Source organism: Acartia tonsa, chromosome 5 (genome assembly GCF_053477335.1).
Source record: "Acartia tonsa isolate MP-2025a chromosome 5, ASM5347733v1, whole genome shotgun sequence".
NCBI lineage: Eukaryota > Metazoa > Arthropoda > Copepoda > Calanoida > Acartiidae > Acartia > Acartia tonsa.
This window is the reverse complement of record NC_137264.1, coordinates 50,557,864-50,583,667: the sequence shown is the minus strand read 5'-3', so window position 1 is coordinate 50,583,667 and position 25,804 is coordinate 50,557,864. Positions and strand designations below refer to the sequence as shown.

Genomic DNA, 25,804 nt, shown 5'->3' with positions numbered 1-25,804 from the left:
TTTCGTTAGCCAGTGGCTTTGGCTCTTCGGGGCTACGAAAGTGTTTTTAAGCTTTTAAGTTTTTACGTGGTAAATTGCCTAACTAACTTGGACGGAGTTAAAGAGAAGCTGCGCTTTAAAAGATGAATTTATGGACTATGAAATTGATGTGAAGCATTCTCTAGGTTAACTTTAGGAATTATGTCATTTTATATCAGAGAAAGGACTAGGTAATAATTATAAAAATTATATTCTTGTATTTTAAAAGATTTAAACACACAATAAAAAAATTTTATTTCAAACTTAGATTTTTTCATAAAACCAGTGGTGTGCGGAAAAGTTTAGGGGTTTTAATGGTTCTAGGACAAACGCAGGTGTCCCAAACGTCGGAGTGGACAAACGCAGGAGTGTTAAAATATTAATTCTATTTAGTATTTCTATACAGATTAGGTTAGGTTAAGATATGAATGAACAAATAAGCCCCTCGCAGGAGATAGGTATTTAAAAAACCTATAAGATGGTCTAAAATAGGTTAGGTTAGGTTAAGTGTCCACTCCGACGTTTGGGACTCCTGCGTTTGTCGTAGGACCGTTTTAATACCTCCCTAAATCAAGATGCACGAATTTTAATTGTTTCACAACCCCTAGTGAATCGCTGTACACCTCCGACAATACATAAATGATTTTAATATTTGAATAAAACATGGTAAACCTTGTACCCTTTATTTTTGTAGTTTTTGTGTAAGATAAAGAATAAGAAAATATGAAGAAAAAAATATCAATCGACCCATTCCTAGACTTAACAACTATGGAATTTCCGAAAAAATGAGATTTAAAAAACAATCTTATTTATGACGTCGGTATAAAGTGACGTTATCATACTTTATTTTAGTACATTTTTCATTTAACATGTGTCTTATCGTTAGAGGATTCAACGTTTCAAATTCATTTAAAGGCAAAGTTTAATTCAAAGTTTTATGTCTATCTAATGAATATCATGTATATATTTAGTTGGGGACTTTCGACTTATGATTTTTGAATTACTACACTTTTAAAATTTTACCTAGTTTAACATCCCAACTAGTAAAAAACCTTTTCTGGACCTATATGCTTATTCACTGTAAAAAAAACCTTTTGGCCAAGCAGTTAGTACGCACCTTCGCTAAAGAAACACACACAGACAGACATCCTATTACTCTTATATGTGAATTAGTTTCTGTTTAACATTATATATATATTGCTAACTGCGGCTTGCTAAAAAATCTAAGCCCAACTTTGGCGGACGAGAAAGAACACCAGTTAAGTTGCGCGTAAAATTCATGAAATTGAACCGTCCTCTGTGCGCCGTAGCTACGGTCAACACAGTGATAATATCTCCGGTCAACCCAACAATATTATAGGGTGTGTATCTGCAGCTACAAGGGTTAGTCTTTCATTAAATCCCTTAGAATTCGGAGGTAAGCGGAATTAGATATTCTTCAAGTATAAAATCATTATAATAATGTAGTTTTCTAGTTTTAACAGCGAAGCTTGAGGGTCGGTCCGTACGTCCGTCACAGAGAGTTAGCTCTTTTCGTTAATTTAAACAGGTTAGAATTGTCCTATCGATTCTAAACTTTGCATGATGATTTCTATAGTAGTTAGGTACAATTTAGAAAGCGTAGCAACTCTATAAACAATACCAGAATGTCCGTACGTCCATTTTAAACATGTCGATTTTTAACTTTTTTGACAACAAATTTTTGTATGTTAAAATTATCCGATTCTTCTGATTTTTTGAAAACTGATTCCTATTACAACAAGGTACAATGTTATAAGCGAAGCATCTCTATAAACAAGTCCCAAAAATGTAAGTATGTCCTTAAACAGTATCATCTATTTATGCAGTTTTGCAACAAATTTTCTTAAAATATTGTTTGTACTGATGCATATATTCTGCTAATTCAGTTCTGACAATCTACAAGTGTTAATTTTCGTTTGTCCTTCCATTTCAGAGCTTCGCTTTTATGGATGTTGTCATCCTTGTTATTACTATAAAGATTCCATCGATATGTTAATAGTTTGTAGTAAATCAATTTTTCATAGCTAATTTCAAATTAAACACAGAAAAAAAGAAAAAATGATAACAAACAAGTGATTTAATTATTTTTAGGTGAATATTATATAGTTGTTTTTAATCTGAGGTGAATTCTGAAAAAACTTTTGCCTCACTAAAAATTCTTTGCCTCACTAAAATTAGTGGGGCTTGCTAAAAATTTAGAGGGATAATTTAGTGAGGCAGTGAGCCAAAAAAGTTTTTTAAGAATTCACCTCTGTTTTTGGATAAAATTAATTATTATTAATTTCATCAAATAAATGATTATTAACAAATCTAAAATCACAAATCTGATGAAGTTTTTTTTTATTGTTTTTACAATAATATTATTAAGCTTCTCATCGAAATACTAATAAGCTGTCTTTAACGTAGCTCTTTATAGTGCCTATAAAAAAATGACGTCATACAATACAAATAACCAATGAGAGGCCAATACAAAGATTAAATTATAAATGACATGCTTCTTCTTTAATATTTTATATTAGATGTATTTTCTAACCACTTTCTCTCTCAAACATCCAATTTAGATTATAATTAACTTTCCTTTTTCTCACTTTGCTTTTATTGTGCACTTTTTAACAAACAAAAACTGTTTGTAAATGAAATTTAATTATGTGAACTTCGGAAAATAAAAAATTAAGTTTTAATGTGGCTTCATTTTCGACATCATTATTTAATTGAATTTTTAAAAACATTTTATTTAAAAGACGAAATATCAGGGAGTAAGGGAGGGGACAATGGGCAATTAATTCAAATTAAGAGTTTTCTCTGAAAAGCAATGAAAACCAGATTTTTCAGAAAACTTGACAAAAATTGTAAAGGGATCATGGTAATATGATTTAGAACCAAAAATCGTTCTAAGAAAAAAATCATTTACTTGAAAATTAAATTACCAATACATCACAATGTAGTAAACATGCTGTAAATAATCACTAGAAAAATCACCCTTAGAACTTCATCAACCCTTCTCATATATTTTTAACTGCCACCTAAATTCAAGGAGTTCTTAGATTGTTTAATACATAAATATCACAGTAGAGTTTCTATACATGAATTGACATTTTCTTGGAAAAAATGTTTGTTAAAATCAGTCATTTACTACAAATTTTTTCTGTCTGCTATATTCAACACTAACTCAGCTAGTTAACAGGGCATTGGTGTGCTAGTACTCAAAGTCAGTCAGAACCTGCTGAATTCTTGCACATTCCCTTTAAGCCGGAACCCAAAGTCTGAGACTCTTAAAAATTGAATATTCGATTCTTTGTCCCCTCCCTTACTCCCTGCGAAATATAAAAGGGTAAATATCCTCTTATAAATTTTTTTTTCAATTTTGAAAATTTGAGTCCCCCCCCCCCCGACATAATTCTGGCCGCAGCGCTCGGCTCCCTAGCCTGCAAACCGCAGCGCTCGGCCCCCTTGCCTGCCTGCCATTAATAAGTTTATATATCTAGGTACTCACAAAGACTAGTGTAGAGGCACACAAGACCACTATTCAAGCTGGATACTATTAATAAGTTTATATATCTAGGTACTCACAAAGACTAGTGTAGAGACACACAAGACCACTATTCAAGATGGATACTATTAATAAGTTTATATATCTAGGTACTCACAAAGACTAGTGTAGAGGCACACAAGACCACTATTCAAGCTGGATACTATTAATAAGTTTATATATCTAGGTACTCACAAAGACTAGTGTAGAGACACACAAGACCACTATTCAAGATGGATACTATTAATAAGTTTATATATCTAGGTACTCACAAAGACTAGTGTAGAGGCACACAAGACCACTATTCAAGATGCATACTATTAATAAGTTTATATATCTAGGTACTCACAAAGACTAGTGTAGAAGCACACAAGACCACTATTCAAGATGCATACTATTAATAAGTTTATATATCTAGGTACTCACAAAGACTAGTGTAGAGGCACACAAGACCACTATTCAAGATGGATACTATTAATAAGTTTATATATCTAGGTACTCACAAAGACTAGTGTAGAGGCACACAAGACCACTATCCAAGATGGATACTATTAATAAGTTTATATATCTAGGTACTCACAAAGACTAGTGTAGAGGCACACAAGACCACTATCCAAGATGGATACTATTAATAAGTTTATATATCTAGGTACTCACAAAGACTAGTGTAGAGGCACACAAGACCACTATCCAAGATGGATACTATTAATAAGTTTATATATCTAGGTACTCACAAAGACTAGTGTAGAGGCACTCAAGACCACTATTCAAGATGGATACTATTAATAAGTTTATATATATATCTAGGTACTCACAAAGACTAGTGTAGAGGCACACAAGACCACTATTCAAGATGGATGCCATTAATAAGTTTATATAACTAGGTACTCACAAAGACTAGAGTAGAAGCACACAAGACCACTATCCAAGATGGATACTATTAATAAGTTTATATATCTAGGTACTGACAAAGACTAGTGTAGAGGCACACAAGACCACTATTCAAGATGGATACTATTAATAAGATTATATATCTAGGTACTCACAAAGACTAGTGTAGAGGCACACAAGACCACTATTCAAGATGGATGCTATTAATAAGTTTATATATCTAGGTACTCACAAAGACTAGTGTAGAGGCACACAAGACCACTATCCAAGATGGATGCCATTAAAAAGTTTATATATCTAGGTACTCACAAAGACTAGTGTAGAGGCACACAAGACCACTATCCAAGATGGATGCCATTAAAAAGAAGATGCAGGCTATGAAGGTGGAGAAGGACAATGCCATGGACAGGTAAACACAGTTTATGTGTGTGTTGTATAGTTACCAATTTTTGCTTTTGCCATTAATTTAGATTTAAATCAGTTATATCACTTTAACAGGTATTGTATAGGTAAGGAAAGTGATTTTTGCCTAATTTTGTTAATGGCCAATTTTTATCGCTTAATTTATACCTATACCTCTTTATAAAGGGGAAATAAAAATGCTGTTTTTAGCTTTCATTTATAAGCAGAACCTAATCAGTCAAGTAGTTAGGTATTAGATTCTTATTTAACAGATAGACAGAAAGACATCTTACCTCTTTTTACTAGAATAACTACTCAACAGTTATAGATAAGTTAAACTTAGCAATGTAGTTAAATATATGAGACTTGTACTTCTTCTTTTGTAAACTAATTTCTTGCTACTACGACAGATGCGTGTAAGCTGGAATAACTATAATTACTGCTACTAAGAGCTGAGAATTATAATGATAATAATAATAATCACTGCTACTAGGTCAGATGCATGTGAACAGGCAGCTAAGGAGGCCAAGCTAAGAGCTGAGAAGGCTGAAGAAGAGGTTACAGAACTTCTCAAGAAAGCCACACAACTAGAGGTAGGTTAACAATAATGGACAGACAGACTGACAAAGTAAGTTATCCTATTTCTTCAGTGATTATACCTACTGGTCCTGTGGTGGATTTAAGCTATTTTCTTAGGGGGTGGGACACCCCCACCCCCCCCCCACAAAAAAAATTCTTTTTAAAACTAAAATTAAAATAGTGGGATCAACTACCCCCCCCCCAAAAAAAAAAAAAAAAAAAAAATTTTTTTTTTTAATTTTTCTTTTAAATCTAAAATACGAAAAATTGGTTTGATCAAACCTCTTGGGGCAAAGCCCCTAGAGGTTAGGGGCGAAGCCGCTAGTATTATATAAAGTAATAAGCTTTTTTGTCTGTAGCGAAAGATCTCGCTAACCGCTGAACCGAAATGGTTCTCCTTTACAGTGAGGCTTCGTATATGTTCTGAGATGGTTTTAGTCTATTTTATTTCTATCCATAAGTCTGGGTATGGTTTGAGGCTATTTTTTCTAATGATCCAAATCCCTTCGTGTTAAAGCCCGTAGATGCTAGGGGCGCAGCCGCTAGTAGAATTATAAAGTAGATGATAATTTGACAAGAAAATATAAGAATATAAGAATTATATCAATGAATTATAGCAACCAAATAAATCACATTTTCCTCCAAAAAACTCAATTTTTCACAAATATCGTTCAAAATTACGTTCTTAAAAACGTCTTTTTGTAATATATATTTGTACTTTTAGATTCTTTATATAGTATCTCGACTACTCAAAATCTACTTGTATTTGGTTTGTTAGATAGTTAGCTTATTGATATAAAATTTACTCAAAAGCTTTCAATTTGGAGGTTTTAAAGTCAAACTTTTGACTATTTATATGTTTACTTTTAAACAGAACAAGGATGACAACATCCATAAAAGCGAAGCACTGAAACGGTAGGACAAACGGACATTAACACTTGTACAGTATCTGAACTAGAAAATCGGAACATAAATGTATAAATGTCGAATCAAAATTGTAAGTAAATTTGTTGAAAAACTGCTTAAAAACAGGATAATGCTTATGGACATACTTACATTTTGGACTTGATTATAGAGTTGCTTCGCTTATAATATTGTTCTTTGTTGTCCCAGGAATCAATTTACCAAAAATCAGATCAAACGGATAAATAGAACACTTGAAAATTTGTTGTTAAGAAAGTAAAAAAATCAACATGTTTAAAATGGACGTACGGACATTCTGGTAATGATTATAGAGTTGCTACGCTTTCTAAATCGTACCCAACTACTACGGGAATCATCATGCAAAGTTTGAAATCGATAGGACAATTCTAACATGCCTAAATTAACGAATAAAAGCTATCTATCTCGGACGGACGGACGTACGGACGGACGTACGGACCGACCCTAATTATAGAAAAGCTTCGCTTTTAAAAAATATTTTTGTGTTTTCTGTTTCATTTGGGTTCAAAGTAAATTAGGTCATTTTAAAGAATAAAAACAACAATATCATCATCTCTATTTTTTAACAACTTTATTACGTTACATTTTTAATATGACAGCTATAGATGCATTTTAAGGCTAACAAGGATGAAAACATCCATAAAAGCGAAGCACTGAAACGGTAGGACAAACGGACATTAACACTTGTATGGTGTCTAAACTGAGTAATCATAATATAAAAGTATAAGAGTCGACGCAAAATTGTAAGTAAGTATGTTGAAAAACTGCATGATACAGGATAATGTTTATGGACATACTTACATTTTTAGGACTTGATTATAGAGTTGCTTCGCTTCTAATATTTTTTTTGTTGTCCCAGGAATCGCAATACCAAAAATCAGATCAAACTGAAAATTACATCACATAAAAATTTGTTGTAAAAAAATGTTTAAAATGGACGTACGGACATTCTGGTAATGATTATAGAGTTGCTACGCTTTCTAAATCGTACCTAACTACTACAGGAATCATCGTGCAAAGTTTGAAATCGATAGGACAATTCTAACATGCCTAAATTAACGAATAAAAGCAATTCTTTACGGACGGACGTACGGACAGACCGTCCTAATTATAGAAAAGCTTCGCTTTTAAAAATATAGATTTTTATTATTAAATTTGACTGTTTAGTTGTGATTTATTACAGTTCATGCATCAAAGCTACTTTATAGATATTTCATTGTTATGCAATTTTGAATTTATTATAAGTCTGATTATATTAGAGCTTTTTTGGTTGCTACTCTAGAACATGCAGACCTTTAATCTTTAATTTGTTGCCATTCAAGTAAGATTTAATATTTAAATTGTATTTTTAAAATTTTAATGTCCTCATTTCAGTAGCGAAGCTACTCTGTAAGACTTAAAATTGTTCGTGTGTAAAAACGTGTGTAAAAAACGGAATGTGGGAAATGTGAATCTGTCAGTTGCTGTTCAAGATAAACAAGGATGACAACATCCATAAAAGCGAAGCACTGAAACGATAGGACAAACGGACATTAACACTTGTATAGTGTCTGAACTAAATGATCAGCATATAAAAGTATCGAAAGAGTCGAATCAAAATTGTAAGTAAATTTGTTGAAAAACTGCTTGATACAGGATAATGTTTTGGACATACTTACATTTTTAGGACTTGATTATAGAGTTGCTTTGCTTATACTATTGTTCTTTGTTGTCCCAGGAATCAATATACCAAAAATCAGATCAACGGATAATTAGATCACATAAAAATTTGTTGTTAAAAAAGTAGAAAAATCAACATGTTTAAAATGGACATACGGACATTCTGGCAATGATTATAGAGTTGCTACGCTTTCTAAATCGTACCTAACTACTACAGAAATCATTATGCAAAGTTTGAAATCGATAGGACAATTCTAACATGCCTAAATTAACGAATAAAAGCTATCTATCTCGGACGGACGGACGGACGGACGTACGGACCGACCCTAATTATAGAAAAGCTTTGCTTTTGAAAAAAATTGCATAATTTGTCGGTCTGTAAGTCATGATAAAAAGACGATAACATATTTTATATGTATGTAAAGTTTTAATGTTTTTTTATATTTTCTAGCTAGAGCAATATCTATTTTTTAACAGTGAACTTCTGCACTACAACTGATTTAATCCGTTTATCCACTTTTTTCTTCGATATTAATGCATATTTTCCTTCTTGTTGGACTTCAAATTCTGTTGAAATTATGATGACGTATATTTTGAATTATTTAAATACTGGTAAAATCTCGTATTTTGAATAACCCTAATAATATTTCAAAATTTTTAGTTGGGGGAAATCCTTATCCCTAATAAACAAGAAATAGCCAGTTTTAGATTGTCAAGTCAATATCTAAGCCAGAAATGTCTAGCACTCCGTTATTTTATCTATGGTAAAATAAATTATTGACATAAAGCACGATACCTAATACATAAATATGTACTTATCCAAAGATATTTTATGAATCATGACAAAAAATCTTTTATTTTCATTTACTGACTTCTTATTGAAAATGGATGTCAACAATTGCAGCATCTTACAGCCAAGCAGCGTTATTTCATCAACAATTTAAAGTTTTTGGGTAATATTAAAATATCGTCCAGTGTTATATCCCTGGCAATAAATTTAGATATATCTTATATTTTATATTGTTTCAAATACTTTACTAAGGTCCAATAAACATTATCTTTTTAGGTTATTAATAAAAATTTAAAAGAACAAGGATGACAACATCCATAAAAGCGAAGCACTGTAACGGTAGGACAAACGGACATTAACACTTGTATAGTATCTGAACTGAATAATCAGAATTTTAAAGTATAAGAGCCGAAGCAAAATTGTAAGTAAATTTGTTGAAAAACTGCTTGAAGCAGGATAATGTTTATGGACATACTTAAATTTTTGGACTTGATTATAGAGTTGCTTCGCTTATAATATTGTTCTTTGTTGTCCCAGGAATCAATATACCAAAAATCAGATCAAACGGATAATTAGAACACTTGAAAATTTGTTGTTAAAAAAGTAAAAAAATCAACATGTTTAAAATGGACGTACGGACATTCTGGTAATGATTATAGAGTTGCTACGCTTTCTAAATCGTACCCAACTACTACAGGAATCATCATGCAAAGTTTGAAATCGATAGGACAATTCTAACATGCCTAAATTAACGAATAAAAGCTATCTATCTCGGACGGACGTACGGACGGACGGACCGACCCTAATTATAGAAAAGCTTCGCTTTTAAAAACTTTCTGTTAGAGTTCAAATTCAGATGGTTTTAGGCCAATTTACTGCCTTCCCTCCCCTAGATGCTAGCGGTGCAGAAGCTAATCGAATATGAATCACTTATCTTTAAAATAATCGTTAGTTTTTTTCTCATTTAAATGTTTATCAGATTTTTAAAAGCATTCAAAAATTGACAGCAGTGTTTCCCAAAATAAAAATATATTTGTATTCCAAATATCTAAAGCGCAGCTACTCTACAATTTAAATAAAAATTGTAATGTGATATTTTTTGATTAATATTCAAGAGAGATGCTGCTCTATAACTCTTGCCCAATCAATCATTTTTAATTTTGGAGCCTTGCTTTCTAGAGAAATTATGCGGTATTACACGAATACTAATTTTAGGGATAAAACACAGGAATCTAAAGGGATAGGACATTGGACGATACATTGATCTACATATCCAATGATGTTACACAAGATTACCTTTAATGTATATTACAACTAGTGGTTGAAACGTATGGACCTTAACTTAATAAACCAACCAATCAAAATTAATTAAAACCCCCCAAAATTGTTGAGCCAACGAATAAAAAACGTTATTATAAAACTTTGGGGAGTAGTGTAATAAACAGCCACCAATTGTCCCCTCCCTCCCTCCCTGACTTTTAGGGATAAAACGTCCGTCATTATTTTGTTGTGAGTGAGTTTGACCTGTTACGCTCTGACTATTCATTCTAATGAATTACCTCTCTTCACATTAACAGAGGGGACACAAAATAACAAAATATACATCCTCTCATATGAGCTTTATAAATGTCGAGGTGGGTGGTTTTAGGCTATTTTCATATTTTCTCCACCCTCCCCAAAAGGTTAAGAGCGGAGCAACTGTTTTTTTAAAGGTAAAATGCGGCTGGAGCTAATCTAAAGAAATGCAACTATCTATAGAAAAATAATTAGCTATCAGCAAATGATGCGGGCTACTATAAGAAGAGGTTCACTTCTTTGCATTTTATTGCCTAATATAAAATTTATTAAACTTTCCTAAAAAGCAGTATTTTTTTGTCTGTAGCTTATAATTTCGATAACTACTGAATAATTTGAGTTCTTTATTTGAGAGATCAAAGCTTTACATTGGTCTCATAATGTTTTTGGGCTATTCATTTTCTAGATATAAGTCTTGAGATGGTTATATGCTATTTTTCTGCTCTTTCCTACCATTTCGAATACAGCGCTCCTTCAGATGCTATGAGCGCAGCTACTTTTTTATGATATAGCATTAGTTTTTATTAGTTTTAAAATGTTTAATTATTGCTAAATTTGTACCCCTCCCATACTTCTAAAATTACATGAATTTTGGCAAGTCAAAGGTTACCTTGTTATTTCTTACTTACAAAATTACGAGGGAAAAAAAACAATTATAAAAAAACGAAAATCTTTTAAAAAGGTTTAAAAAATGTTGATTTATTGAAGACTTTTTATCTCAATTATCATAAGAATATGACAGCCGAGTAAGAAATATTTTCCATACCTCCTTCATTATGGCATGGACTTTCGGATGAACACACAACCTGAGTTATAGTTTAGTTTTTCAATAGAATCTTATATCGAAAGCATTTCATTTCACAGTACGACAGTGTTTACCTGTCCGGGATTAATATTTTTTAGAATATATATCTCAACACCCTCCTATAACAAAAAACATGTATATACACTCAAAGTTCTTATTAAAGGAATTAAAATATTTGCCAACATGTTTCAACAAAGTGAAACATATTTTTGATTAGAACGACATTTTATTTTCTAAATTATGCATTTTAATACAAAAAAATATTTAACAGAATTAAAATCGGCAGCCGGAACCGTGGCTAGTGCACTGTTTTAGCAAGATGCATCCACTAAAACGTCATTATTTGAAAAGTCTCAAGGTGACTAATCACGTATGAAAGTTGCATGTTGAACCATTTTTTTGTACCAGTATCAAAAGTAGTACTGCAAGTCAATCAACCGTTATGTAATCGATATTTTAAACCCATAACAGTTCTTCCGGACCCCTGTTATCTTAGCTTCTTATAAAGTTAGAGAGCTGGAATATTTTTTTGTGTGTCAATCGTCCCCCTCCCCCCTCCATACCCATCGGACTATTAACTTGTTAAGGGTTAAAAGAGAAGACTTTCTAAAATCAATTGTTTAGATTGATCTTGACAAAGCATCCGAACAGTTGGGCACCACGACCCAGCAGCTGGAAGAAAAAGAAAAGGCTTTGCTTGCAGCAGAACTTGAAGTTAATTCTCTTAATAGAAGGATCCAGGTATGATTGATAGATAGCCAAACAGACAGGTAGACAGATAGATAACGAGCTGGAAGAAAAAGAGAGGGCCTTGTTGGCGCCAGAACTTTAAGTTATCCTTCTAAATAAAAGGATACAGGTATGAAAGACAGATATATTATACATAGATAGAGACAGACTGAGAGATAGATAGACAAACAGACAGATAGACAGACAAACAACCAGTTTGCTGGCGGCAGAACTTGAAGTTTAAGACAGACAGACAACCAGTTTAAAAAATGTGAGATATCGTTGGGGATAAACTTAAAGTGAACTCTTACCCGATTTTAATTGTTGACTTATAACAAGTCGGTCAGTTAAATATAGAGCAAGCATATAGGCCACAGTCATATGATCAATGATCATATGATTTTACATTCAAAAATCTAAAAATAGGATCTGTAAGATCCGATTACTCACCCGGGTAGGGGGGGGGGGGGGTATATAGTGCTTTACAAAAACTTACACCATTTTTAATTTTAATTTTACTTTATCTTATATATTTATATTCATACTCATTATATTCATTAATATTTCTCCAAGACTCTTTTCTCCGTCAATCATTATTTTCATCATTCCATCATCATTTATTTTTACCACCTTTATCCGAACATGCCATACCATTATCTCTGTCTCTGCCAGCAAAAAATCGTATAATTAAACACGGAAACATTCAGTTATAGAGTAGCATTGACGTCATTAAGTCATTAAGTTATTAAGTTATTGAGTTATTGAGTTATTGTGATGTTAAGATATTCCTCGACACAAAGACACAAGGTATCTTCAACCGCAATTACGAGAAGTTGTTAACATATTTAATTAAATTTATTAAATTAGATTGATTATTTATTTAAACAATTTTTCACAAAAAATCAAAATTTCAAGCACTCTTTATTTATTTATTAATGCGGTTACATAGGTACTAAGCAGTGGGGTGAATGACTCTAGTAGATTCTAACTAAAAATTGTTTAAGGAACGATTGGTTGATACATTTTTCTTTTGTTTTTTTATATTCATCACTACAAACTAGGCTATAACATAAACAAGTGTTCAATCTAACTTAATCCATTCACTCATTCTCTAGCCTCTAGCTCACTCTCTCTTTAATTTTTCTTTCATTCTTCTCAATCAATCTTCGGCTAAATTGTCGGTCAGTTTCTCCTCAGATCACTTAATCATTTAATCCTCATTAGCGTCAATCATTTCTGGTAGGTAGGGCGATCGGCGCCGCGCACTAAGAGTCTGAGCGCATCTTTCCGCGCACACAGCAAGTCTTCCTTCGATGATAAGGATGGCGGCCTGTGTGCGCCGTAAAGAGCACAGCCCGGACAGGTGGCCAGTCAAGCTGCGGGGTTGCCCGACAAAGATAAATGAGCGCAGCTCATTTATCTCGTCATAAATCCCAGCCAATTCGAGGTAAACTTCATCCTCAATTTGAACCTCCCAGAGATAAAACTCTGCTAACGAAGAAGCGTTTGTTAAACGCTCAGATAAGATACGCCAAGGACTGGCCGCCGCGGTCAGAACTCTGGTGCGCAGCCGCTCGAGCGTCGTAGTTGCCATCCCTGTCCTCGTCCTTGTCCTCCTTGTCCTTACTCTCTTTCTCCTCAAAAATCACCGTCTACGGTCAAAAAACTTCTCTACGGTCAAAAAACTTCTCTTCTTAACATCTTAATAATCTTTATACAAGAATCTTCACTTGAAGAACAATAGTAGTAAACTGATGTGTTTCTAAAATAATAGTTTTCATCCTCCTTTAAATTGAATTATACAAAAAACACAATCTTAATATCAAACTTAAATAAAAAATTACATCCCAAAGTCAACAAAGCCACTCTATAACTTACCTAGCCAAAGATATTTCCACACGATATAAAAAACTGTCAATGCACGTCGCCACTTAAACAAAAAATTCTTCTTAAGTCAGTTTTTCTCTAATATTCTCTAATATTCATAATCTTTTTTACTTCCTTTTCAATTAACTTTTCAAATATTTTCTTCATTTTTCTTCATACTAGGTACATACACACGCCCATCGTGAATATGTAATCCTTGTTATTGCAATCCAATGTTTGAATGTGGCTAAAAATCCATCAAGCCCTCAAGTTTTTACTTAACGTAAAACATAAATATGCAAATTTATTCTTATATAATAACGCCACCAGGGATGTAGGAATAAAGTGTCAGTTCGGAAATAAGTTAGCAGGTATCAAAGAAGTGTGGGATTAAATCCCACGGGATCAAAATACTCAGTTCTTAAAATCATTTAATCTGGGAACGATAGGGCGGTGGGGGTCGCAGTTTATAACGGGAATAAAAACATGGTTAACTTCCATGGCACCGATAACCTAATTGTATTGGTCTTATTTTTGGAAACCCCGTAAGGATTCCAGTGGAACGAATGTTAGATGGTATATTCAGCATACCTTAGTATAGTAGTTTATATATGTCTTATATATGTTTTAGTTATGTAACTTAATCTGATTGTTACAACTATTTCTTAAGCTCAGAAACGACTTGGTAAGCGCCGCGCAGAACTGCGGTTCAACAACCCCGGCCGGGGTTAAGCCATCCACTCGCTTCTCAGCTTGCTCAGTGTTCAATTATATATTAATTGTATAGTAAAAAGTAAAATGTAGGTGAACGGGGAAGGAGAAGTTCACTACAACCCTGAGCTAGGTACATAAATAGTAAATGTACTTTAGAAACTTAAAATGCTAATAAATTACAATGGATATTTATTACTGTAATGAAAGATATGTTCTATAATATGTATTTATTATCTTACCTGCAATCTCTTTCAGGAAGAAACTTAGTACCTTATTAATATGCATTCTCTTTCAGGAAGAAATCAATTAGTCAAACAATTGTAACTTTTATTAGTAACTCGCCCTAATTATATGCACCTTAGAGGAAATAAAATCTTATCTTATCTTACTCTTAAACCCTTAATGGTCGGGAAGAGGGGGGGGGGGGAGAACAAGGGGCCCGACTGTTAAGGGTTAATTTGAGCCTGTTGATAGGGATATAAAGACAAGACAAGACAAGACAGGGATATACAAGACAATGGCCGCCAAATTGATATACACAAAATTACCACTTCTTTAGATTACAATTATTGGTTGACATTCAACTTAATGAACCAACCTATCAAAATTCAATTCAAGTCCCCAGCCATTAAGAAACGTTATTAACAAACTTTGAGGACTAGTGCAATAAACAGCCTAATGTTTCCTCCCTCCTTCGTATGTTGGACACTATAAGGGGAAATGTGGAGATGCTTCGCAGAAAATTTTTGAAAACAAATCATTGTGGGTCAAAAGTGAGGGATTATAAACATTTAGTTTGTTTTTGACATTTGATGGAATATGAAATAAAAGTGTCCCAAACAATCTTTTAAAAACAAGGATGACAACATCCATAAAAGCAAAGCACTGAAACGGTAGGACAAACGGACATTAACACTTGTATAGTGTCAGAACTGAATAATCATAATATAAATGTATAAGAGTAAAAGCAAAATTGTAAGTAAATTTGTTGAAAAACTGCTTGATTCAGGATAATGTTTATGAACATACTTACATTTTTAGGACTTGATTATAGACTAACAATTCTAACATGCCTAAATTACGGACGGACATACGGACGGACAGACCGACCCTAATTATAGAAAAGCTTCGCCTTGAAAAAAATCTAGACTGTTCAATATTACTGAAGCATGACAAACTTAGAGAAAGGGAAAATATTCTGAATAATTCTTAACCACGTATGCATTTGAATACAAGCAAAGTTTTATTGGCCTTAGCTACAAAAACTTTAAGAATAAAATAAAAGAATAAAAAAGCTATAAAAGCACATAAAATTATTTTTATTACTTTAAACAAAACAAAAATAAAATCCGATGAAAAGATTCAATGAAAAAAAAAGGAATCGTAAGAGGTTAAAATTATATTTCCTTTTAAAGGCTTACAATCTGTATTCATATTTAATCAATGCCTTAATTCTAATTTAATATATTTTAACAAATAAATTTAGTTTTTCGAAAATCTTACTCACAAAACAATAATATCTATGATAAAATAACTATTCAGAGTCTTGAGGAGGATCTTGAGAAGAGCGAGGACAAGCTGTTGATGGCCTCGCAGAAGCTGGACAAAGCTGCCACAGCTGCTGACGATGCTGACAGAATGAGGAAGGTTCTAGAAAATAGGGCTATCCAGGTAATCTTAAATTAAGATAACAAAATTTGAAACTTGGGGAATTTTGGTAAAGCTTTGTATTAGTTTGAGCTTTTTTAGTAGTTAGGCAATTCTCTGTAAGAAAAATACCTTACATTCCCTCTGTGTCCTATCTATCTATCTATCTATCTATCTATCTATCTATCTATCTATCTATCTATCTATCTATCTATCTATCTATCTATCTATCTATCTATCTATCTATCTATCTATCTATCTATCTATCTATCTATCTATCTATCTATCTATCTATCTATCTATCTATCTATCTATCTATCTATCTATCTATCTATCTATCTATCTATCTATCTATCTATCTATCTATCTATATATCTATATATCTATCTATCTATCTATCTATCTATCTATCTATCTATCTATCTATCTATCTATATATCTATCTATCTATCTATGTAGTTTTAAAAGCTATTGATCCATCTCAACCCAAGACTACTTTATCAAACTAACATCTTTGTACAGGCCATATATATATTTCAATAACTAAGGTTATCATTCTCAATCGTCCTGTAAAGGAAAAAAACACAAATCAGTAAATAATACATACAAAAAGTCTATTTTTGAAGAATCTGAATAAGATATTTAACGTTTCTTTTTTTCTTTTTGATTTGAAGAATTGTAGAGATGCATCGCATCTTTATAAAAGGTTATGTAATTAGAAATGCTGTTAAAATTAAATTTTCATAATTCATATTAATAAAAACACATACCTATAAACTTTTTTGACATTTTAAACATATTTACACTCCCGCTACATATCTATTTATGGTCTAACAGCAGACCATTTCAAAACAAACAAACAAAAACAGCTGAAAGAAAGAGTTGAAGATTTTGAATGGGCGTAGCAAGAGGGGATTGTGGTGTGGTTGTTATTTTCATTTTTAAAAAAAAACATTGCAACTGCATTTTACATTTTAATATTTAATACAGGGTCAAATTTACGAATATAATATTTTTCTCTAGATAACAAAATCCAAGGGTCATTACTCTGCACTTGCTCTAATGGCACCATTTAAAAATCATTGGGCTGGTGTCCATTAGAAGAAAAATGAATACCTACAGCTTTGGTTGAATTTTTAATGGAACTGTTATGGGCATTAAATCTATCACAAATACGATTTTTTGTTTTGCCAATGTACTGTGGTTTTAGTCTACAATTGCCAGATTGTTTAACACATGTTATACAATAAATTACATTAGAAGATAAACAATTCATACTAGAGAGAATAGGAAATTTTTCATTTGTTGTTGATGATGTTAAATAATTTGCAAATCTGGGTGAATGTTTACAAAGATTACAATTTCTATTACAACAGTTAGGGAGTTGAATCCATTTTTATAGAAGCAGAAATATAATTTATGATTATGGTTTGGACCCTCTAAAACTGTAATCTACCCTTCCACTTTCCCCTCTCTTGGTGAAGATATCTTCAACGCCGATACGATTTTTGAAATATAAGATTCCACTTTTGTCTCTCTTGTTAAAGATATCTTCACCAAGAGAGGCAAAAGTGGAATCTTAAATTTCAAAAATCGTATCGGCGTTGAAGATATCTTCACCAAGAGAGGGGAAAGTGGAATCTTACATTTCAAAAATCGTATCAGTGTTGAAGATATCTTCACCAAGAGAGGGGAAAGTAGAATCTTACATTTCAAAAATCGTATTGGCGTTGAAGATATCTTCACCAAGAGAGGGGAAAGTGGAAAGGTAGATTACAGTTTAAGAGTGTCCAAACCATAATCATAGATTATATTTCTGCTTCTATTAAATGGATTCAACTCCCTAACTGTACAATGTTTAAACCAATCTTTTTTCTCTCTGATTTTCGATTATTTAAAACAGGAAGTTTGGCTCGAATCAAAAATTCTCTGAGATTTTTTGGCCTAGTCCAAGTAATCATTGGTGGGTGGGGAAAACTTCTTTTTAGTCTAGGATTTTTTACCATAACTTTCCAAAATCTAAAAATTATATTTGAAATAGAGGGTAAACGGGGGTCATATTGTAAAGATAAAACTGGGCGTTTTATTTCAGATTGCTTAGCAACTTTTTGTAAAGCAACATTTCTATCAATAATTTTCACTTTATCAAAAGCTTTTGTTATATAATTAACTTTATAACCACGTGATAAAAGCTTTATTTTCAAACAATCTAATTTGTTTAAAAAATCTAAATTTTCACTGCAAATACGTTTTAGCCTTAATGCTAATGAGTAAGGTATATTTTCTGTAATGTGTGAGGGGTGACAGGATAAGGGCGAAAGATAGTTGCATTTTTGCCCCGGTTTCTCGTAAAGACCAGTTTTGATAAAGTTATCCTTTGTCACAGAAATAACTGTATCCAAAAAAAACAACGGTTTTCTTGGTGAAATCATAACTGGCTGTAAACTTAAGATATGGATGGAAATCATTTAAATGTTTAATAAATTTTAAAAGCTCATTTTCACTACCATTCCATAAGAAAAATATATCGTCAATACATCTGCGAAAATGTCGGGGTTGTAGGCCTTTCCATCTTTTTAGAGCCAATTGCTCTACACCAGCCATAAATAGACACGCGAATGTCGGGGCGACTCTTGAGCCCATCACGGTGCCTATAGTCTGTAGGTAGAAAGTATTATTAAATACTAAAATATTACACGTAAGGACAAATGTAAGAAGTATAATCAGGAACGATGTTGGTACAGATTTATCTTGTCTCTGGTTCAAAAAGTAGCGGAAAGTCTCTATACCTTGTTGAATTGGTTTATTTGTATATAGAGACTGTACGTCTAAGGTGACCGGAATTGTGCCAGGCGGCTGCGGTCCGGCATCGTTCTCTGACTTAAAAAAACGCAGCATGTCAGGTGTATCTTGCCAGTATGACAGCAGGCTTTTAACAATGTCGTTACTGTGCATGTCAACAAAGTGTGAACAGTTTTCAAAAGTGGTAACAGATGTACTTTCTACAGGTCGCAGGGGGGGAATTTTGCTATTCTGTGGCCACTTCTCTTTGGCCACGTGATCTTTAACAAGACCATAAAGGCGGCCCTCTTTAGGTTCGTCTGGGACCAGACAATTAGCCTGCTCTTTATCGATCCATTGCATATTAAGAGCATTATTAACTTCACTCTTGAGGTTATCCAAGTCATTAAATAACATCTGGCTAGCTACATTTGGATCTAACTGCTCAAAATACTTGTGCTCTGTACCATCAGGGTCTTTGTGTGTGGCATTCAAAATTGTGTTCATTGAATCCACGTAGTCACAGGTATTCATAACTGCAGAGCCACCTGTTTTATCACAAGCCTTGATAACAATTTTGCGATCTTTTTGCAAAGAAATCAATTGCTTCATGGCTCTCTGTTCACGTTCAGGTAGATTTACATGTATCTTGTTGAGATCAGATCCAAGCACGCAGTTAAGAGACCCATTAATGAAGGTGTTGAGTTCAGGTGCTGCAGCATTTGTGGGAAGGTTGGTACTAACAGGTTACCAAGGTTTTTTCACGTAAGTTTTATCAGGGACAAATTCAGGGTCAGTTTTGTAAAATTCTTCAGTCCATGCCATGGTTCTACGTAGCTTATCAAACCCAGCTATAACATTTGTTGTATTAACTGTTTTTGGGGTGACACTATAGTTAAGGCCCCTATTAAGCAAACTCTGCATGTCTCTAGACAGAGGAATATCACTAAAATTTGTAACAAGAGAATTTCTGAGGCTTTTGTCAATTTTAACTTTTTTGCGTCTATATTTATTTCTCTTAACAAATTTACGAGATTTTTTTGCTGTAGAATCATTATGGCTACAATCTCGCTGTAAAAAGTTTGGTATTTGTCTATTTTCTTTACTTAGGAGGTGACATAATTTCTGTCTATGTTTGTTAGCTACTTGTTTATGTAATCTTGATTTATCACTAGAAATGCGCTCCTCAACAAAAAGGTGTAATTGAGGCTCGCTAATTAAACTATGCAAAGACACTTTTTCCGCCCTTAACTCGTTTTTAAATGTTTGTAAGTGTACTTTTTCATCTTGCAAGCCTAATTTTAAGTTTTCCAAGCTAATAACTTCTAAAGAAGGTGTATCAACTTTTTTTTTTATAGCTAGCCGGTTCTTTTAGTAAGTAGTAGATGTAAAATTTTTCATACAATTCAGATATGCAATCGGTTTTTTTGTAGACCTCTTATTTTTTAAGTAATTTAAGTTTTTTAAAAAAATAATTAAGTCGGTTTTAAGGTACTAAAACGCAACAAAATAAAAGAAGAAAATGGCCAGTAAGAACAAAAATAGTAAGATCTTTAATTTGACACCTTACTTTTAAAATTCTGTTGAGTAATTATTGAAAAAATCTATTTTTTTAACCTCGGTTTAATAAAAACTTTAGACCTAAATATTTTCTCAAACAGACATAAAAAACATGGGTTCATATATACCTTTAGAATCAGAAAAATATTACGAATCCATTGTAAGCAAAATTGAAAAAAAGTAAAAAAATTAAAAAATTAAAAAATGGCCAATTGTATTTTTTGTTCTGGCAACACTATCGTCTTCCCTTTTTTACCCCCTCTTTACCCCCTCTATACCCCCTTCCCATTTTTATACTCAATTAAAGAGTTAAGACGTTGCCTGTACAATATAATATGATATTTTCATATAATTCCTTTTATTGTAGTTTATATACTATATTGTAAACTTTTTTTTTCAATTTTGCTTACAATGGATTTGTAATATTTTTCTGATTCTAAAGGTATATATGAACCCATATTTTTTTACTTGTGAAATAATAAAATTGAGTTCAAAGTTTTTATTCTCGTGGGTTTAAAAAAATCGATTTTTTCAATAATTACCTGACAGAATTGAAAAAGTAAGGTGTCAAATTAAAGATCTTACTATTTTTGTTCATAATGGCCATTTTCTTTCTTTTTTTTGTTGCATTTTAGTACCTTAAAATCGACTTAATTTTTTTTTTTTAAACTTAAATTACTTAAAAAATAAGAGGTCTACAAAAAAACCGATTGCATATCTGAATTCTATGAAAAATTTTACATCTACAACTTACTAAAAGGACCGGCTAGCTATAAAAAAAAAGTTGATACAACTTCTTTTCACTTATTTGTCTTTGTGTATTAACTTGTATTCGCTCATTTAAATTGATCTTAACTTTTGAGTAGTTAGGTACAATTTTTAACTTTATGCAATTTTGAAGGAACCAGATTCTTGACTCCGATTTCACAACTTTATTGATCACTTTATATGTAGAAAAATAACACTTTTTATAGTTCAAGTTTTTAAAGAAAATAGACTCGTCACTATTTATGGCAATTATTATTTCTATAGGATGAAGAAAGGATGACAAAACTGGAAGAAGAGTTGAAGGAGGCCAGAAACCAAGCGGAGGAGGCTGATAAAAAATATGATGAAGTTGCCAAGAAACTGGCTCAGGTTCACAACATTGTTTCATTGCCATTGAATGAATATTCTGTTCTAATCTTTACACCTTTTCTTACAATTACAATATTTAAAAAAAATTATGATTACTTCATTTATTGCAATTTAGAATATTTAATAAATTAATTTATTTTGTAATGTCAGGTTGAAGGTGACTTGGAAAGAGCTGAAGAAAGGGCAGAAACAGGTAACATTCTCACATTTTTGTCTTGTATTGTATGTTTTGTCTTAGGGTAGCTGCAGTATTTAATATGTATACAATTTGTCATGAGGTCTAGTTATATATCTAATTGTTTGTGTCTTAGTTGCAGTTGTGAATTATCCATCGAACAAGCGGTATTTTAATTACTAGAACTATTTTTGTCAACGCCCCTAGTTATGAATATTTTCCTTCACTTTCTAATTTAGTTTTTAAATTAAAGTAAGTAAAATCTGTTATGGGAAGGGGGTATATTTTAGGAGCAATCTGGCTTATTATCCCCAAAATAATTAAGTAACTTCCTTAGACCCAATCTATAAGTGACTTCACTGAACTATAGGCGAGGCCAAGATTATGGAGCTTGAGGAAGAATTGAGAGTTGTAGGCAATAACCTCAAGTCTCTAGAGGTATCAGAAGAAAAGGCCAATCAGGTATAAACTATATCCTAATTCTCATAAAGGGATGGGATATTGGACTGTAAATTACATTGGTACTCAAAGTTGAAGCAGCATATAGTGCAATTCAGATGACCAATTACAGGCCAGTATGCAATGTAATTGACCAATATGGTAAAATTGGTCATTTGTATTGTATGGCGTCATTCTTTTTATCGGCACCATAAGCTGCTTTCTAAAGGTTTTATAACCATTTTATGTTATTCTTTGCCTCAAAAACTAAAGATAATTTTATTGCCTTTTGATTGCTTAATTCCTAGTAGTGTCCATCCTTTTCAAACAATAATTTTAATCTACAGAATGAATAATCTTTTTTACCATCATTTGGGATCATAGTCGTCCAAGGGGGGGGGGGGGGTAATGGGGCGATTACCCCCCCCAAACGATTTTGAGGGTGCCGTAGGCACCCTCAAAATTTTTTCCATTTTACCCCCCCATTTAAAATTTACCCCTACCCTGGGGGTGCCGTAGGCACCCCCAACCATTTAGGAGGGGGTATTTACCCCCCCCAAACAATTTTGGGGGGGTAAATACCCCCCCCAAAATAAAAAATCTCTAATAAAAAAAATATTTGCGCGCTTCGCGCGCATTTTTAATACTATATATTTAATGAAATTTAAATTACCCCCCCCAAAAATTTTACCCCGGGGGTAAATTTTGGGGGGGGGTAAACTAAATTTACCCCTGCCAACAGATTTCAGGGGGGGTAATTACCCCCCCCCCAAGCAAATTTTACCCCCGGGGTAAAAATTTTGGGGGGGGTAAAAAAAAATTGCGGCGCGCTTCGCGCGCCATTTTACCCCTCCCAAACAAGAATTACCCCCCCCCTAAAAATTTTTTACCCCCCCCAAAATAAAAAGCTTGGACGCCCCTGTTTGGGATGTATGTAATTTTATCGTCAAATGCATTCTAAGTTCTTCCGGATAGAGATATGAGCTTGCAAAAATGGCAGAAAACCATTGATTGATATATCAATATATAAGCTTTTCTGTATAATATAGAGAGAAGAGTCGTACAAGGAGCAGATCAAGACCCTGACAGCCAGGTTGAAACAGGCGGAGGCCAGAGCTGAGTTTGCTGAAAGATCTGTACAGAAATTACAGAAAGAGGTAAACTTATAAATCATAAATGGTTTTTTGCCATCTCAACAAGTTTAACATTTTTACTACTTTGAATTGTTCTATGAATGTCATTGTCTATCTTTAAAATAAGTAAGATGCATATATGTGTCTATCTAAATAAAATTTTGCTTATCTTTGGTTTCAGAAAAAAAAATTCTCTGGGTTTTGTATGGGTAACACGAAATTCCAACAAGGATGACAACATCCATAAAATCGAAGCACTGAAACGGTAGGACAAACGGACATTAACACTTGTATACTGTCAGAACTGAATAATCATAATACAATGTATAAGGGTCAAAGTAAAATTGTAGGTAAATTGTTAAAAAACTGCTTGGTTTGGGATAATGTTTAGGACTTGATTATAGAGTTGCTTCGCTTATTACATTATACTTTGTTGTTCCAGGAATCAATATACCAAAAATCAGATCAATCAGATGATTAGTTCACATAAAATTTGTTGTTAAAAAAGTAAAAAAATCAACATGTTTAAAATGGACGTACGGACATTTTGGTAATGATTATAGAGTTGCTACGCTTTCTAAATCGTTCCTAATTACTACAGAAATCACAATGTAAAGTTTGAACTCCATAGGACAATTCTTACATGCCTAAATTAACGAAAAAAGCTATCCGTTACGGACGGACGACTTTAATTATAGAAAAGCTTCGCTTTTAAAAATGGCAACAGATGGTGTGATAACTTCATGTTGTTAAGAACCAAAATTACTTTAGGTTGATAGATTAGAGGATGAGCTGTACCAAGAACAAGAAAAGTTCAAAGCCATCGGAGAAGAGATGGAACAAACATTTGCTGAAATGTCTGGATACTAACTCTAGCACTTTTTATCTTTATTTTATAAGGTAATTATTTCTTTTGGCCATTTGGCAAACATAGAGTGACACATTTTTTTATCTATAATACAAAGTAGAACGATGTCTGTCTGTTTGTTTGTTTGTCAGTAGCGAAGGATCTCGCTAACCGCTGAACCGATCGGGTTCTCCTTTACAGGGTAGCTTTTTATAGGTCCCGGGAAGGTTTATAACTATTTTCTTGGAGGGTGGGACACCCCTAACCCACCAAAAAATGAAAATTACCCCTCCCCCAAAAAAAAAATTCTTTTTACAAATAAAATTGAAATCGTGGGGTCGACTACCCCCCCCCCCAAAAAAAAAAAAAATTCCTCCCCCCAAATTTTTTATTTTATTTTTCTTTTAAATCTAAGATACGAAAAATAAGTTTGATTAAACATCTTGAGGCAAAGCCCCTAGAGGCTATGGGCGAAGCCGCTAGTAGAAATATATAACTTTTAAAAATGTAGGTATCTAATTAAATGGCACACATTACGAACAAAATTACCTATTACCTAACTCTAGAAAAGCTTCTGTTTAAGGGATAATACAATGGATGCTAAATTAATAAACATCCCAAATCATGTTAAGCAAAATCTTGTACATTAGAATTATTGGTTAAAAAATTTGGACACCGCTAGTTAGCAAACCAACAAATCAAATTTTAAAAAAAAGTTTTGGATCTACTGCAGGTCACGGTAAAATATTGCTGGTAACGAATATTGCCAAAAATCTATGAATTTTAAAGGCTGCTAGCTGCCAAACGACTGAACGTACATATCATACCCGCACACCATTTTAAGCGGTATAAGAAGGCCTACAAATAATCTGGAATAGCCAAGATCCAATGATGCACAGGGAAAGCTTCACTGAAGATAAAACGCGTAAAATAGGCCTTTTTCGCGCATTTCTCTGCACTGCTAGATAATTATGCATTATTGATTTATGGATATTCCCGATTATTTGTAGGCCTTCTTATGCCGCTTAAAACAGTGTGCGTGCATGATCTGTACATTCAGCCGTTTGGCAGCTAGCAGCCTTTAAAATTCATAGATTTTTGGCAATATTTGTTACCAGCAATATTTTACCGTGAACTGCAGTAGATCTTAAGTTGGATACAAAATTTGGGTACCAGTGTAATTTACTGTCAAACGTCCCATACCTCCCTTGACATTTAGCAAATATATTTTATTTTTTCAGATGCTAAAACATTATTTACCGTACAGTATGCTGGTGCACAAATAATTAATCTGTACACAAATTGTATGTGTACACAAAACATTGTGTACACCATGTACCTAAAGCCACAAGAATGAATGCCAAATATATTTCTTATGTGATTCTAATTCTAATGATAAAAGCTGCTATTAAAATAACTTGGCCCTCTGCATTTTTATATTTATCTCATCCCTGTTTTTTTGGTTATGTTGTTCATACGATATTATTTTTTGTTAACACTTTTTTTGTTTTACTTTACTGTTATAATCATTTTGTTAAAAATATACATTAATAAATTTATATGCAA

The 25,804-nt window shown here is 32.8% G+C and overlaps 1 protein-coding gene across 1 annotated transcript; it reads left to right on the top strand.

Moving 5' to 3' along the window:
• The first annotated feature begins 1,436 nt into the window (after window positions 1–1,436).
• Window positions 1,437–25,804, top strand: LOC145319753 (uncharacterized). The gene is made up of 11 exons (XM_080162088.1): window positions 1,437–1,481; window positions 4,761–4,868; window positions 5,355–5,454; window positions 11,836–11,952; window positions 16,063–16,191; window positions 21,541–21,645; window positions 21,796–21,838; window positions 22,191–22,282; window positions 23,308–23,415; window positions 24,163–24,291; window positions 25,480–25,804. Exons 2-10 carry the CDS (start codon window positions 4,807–4,809, stop codon window positions 24,259–24,261), a joined length of 855 nt encoding a protein of 284 aa, XP_080018214.1. The 5' UTR covers window positions 1,437–1,481; window positions 4,761–4,806; the 3' UTR covers window positions 24,262–24,291; window positions 25,480–25,804.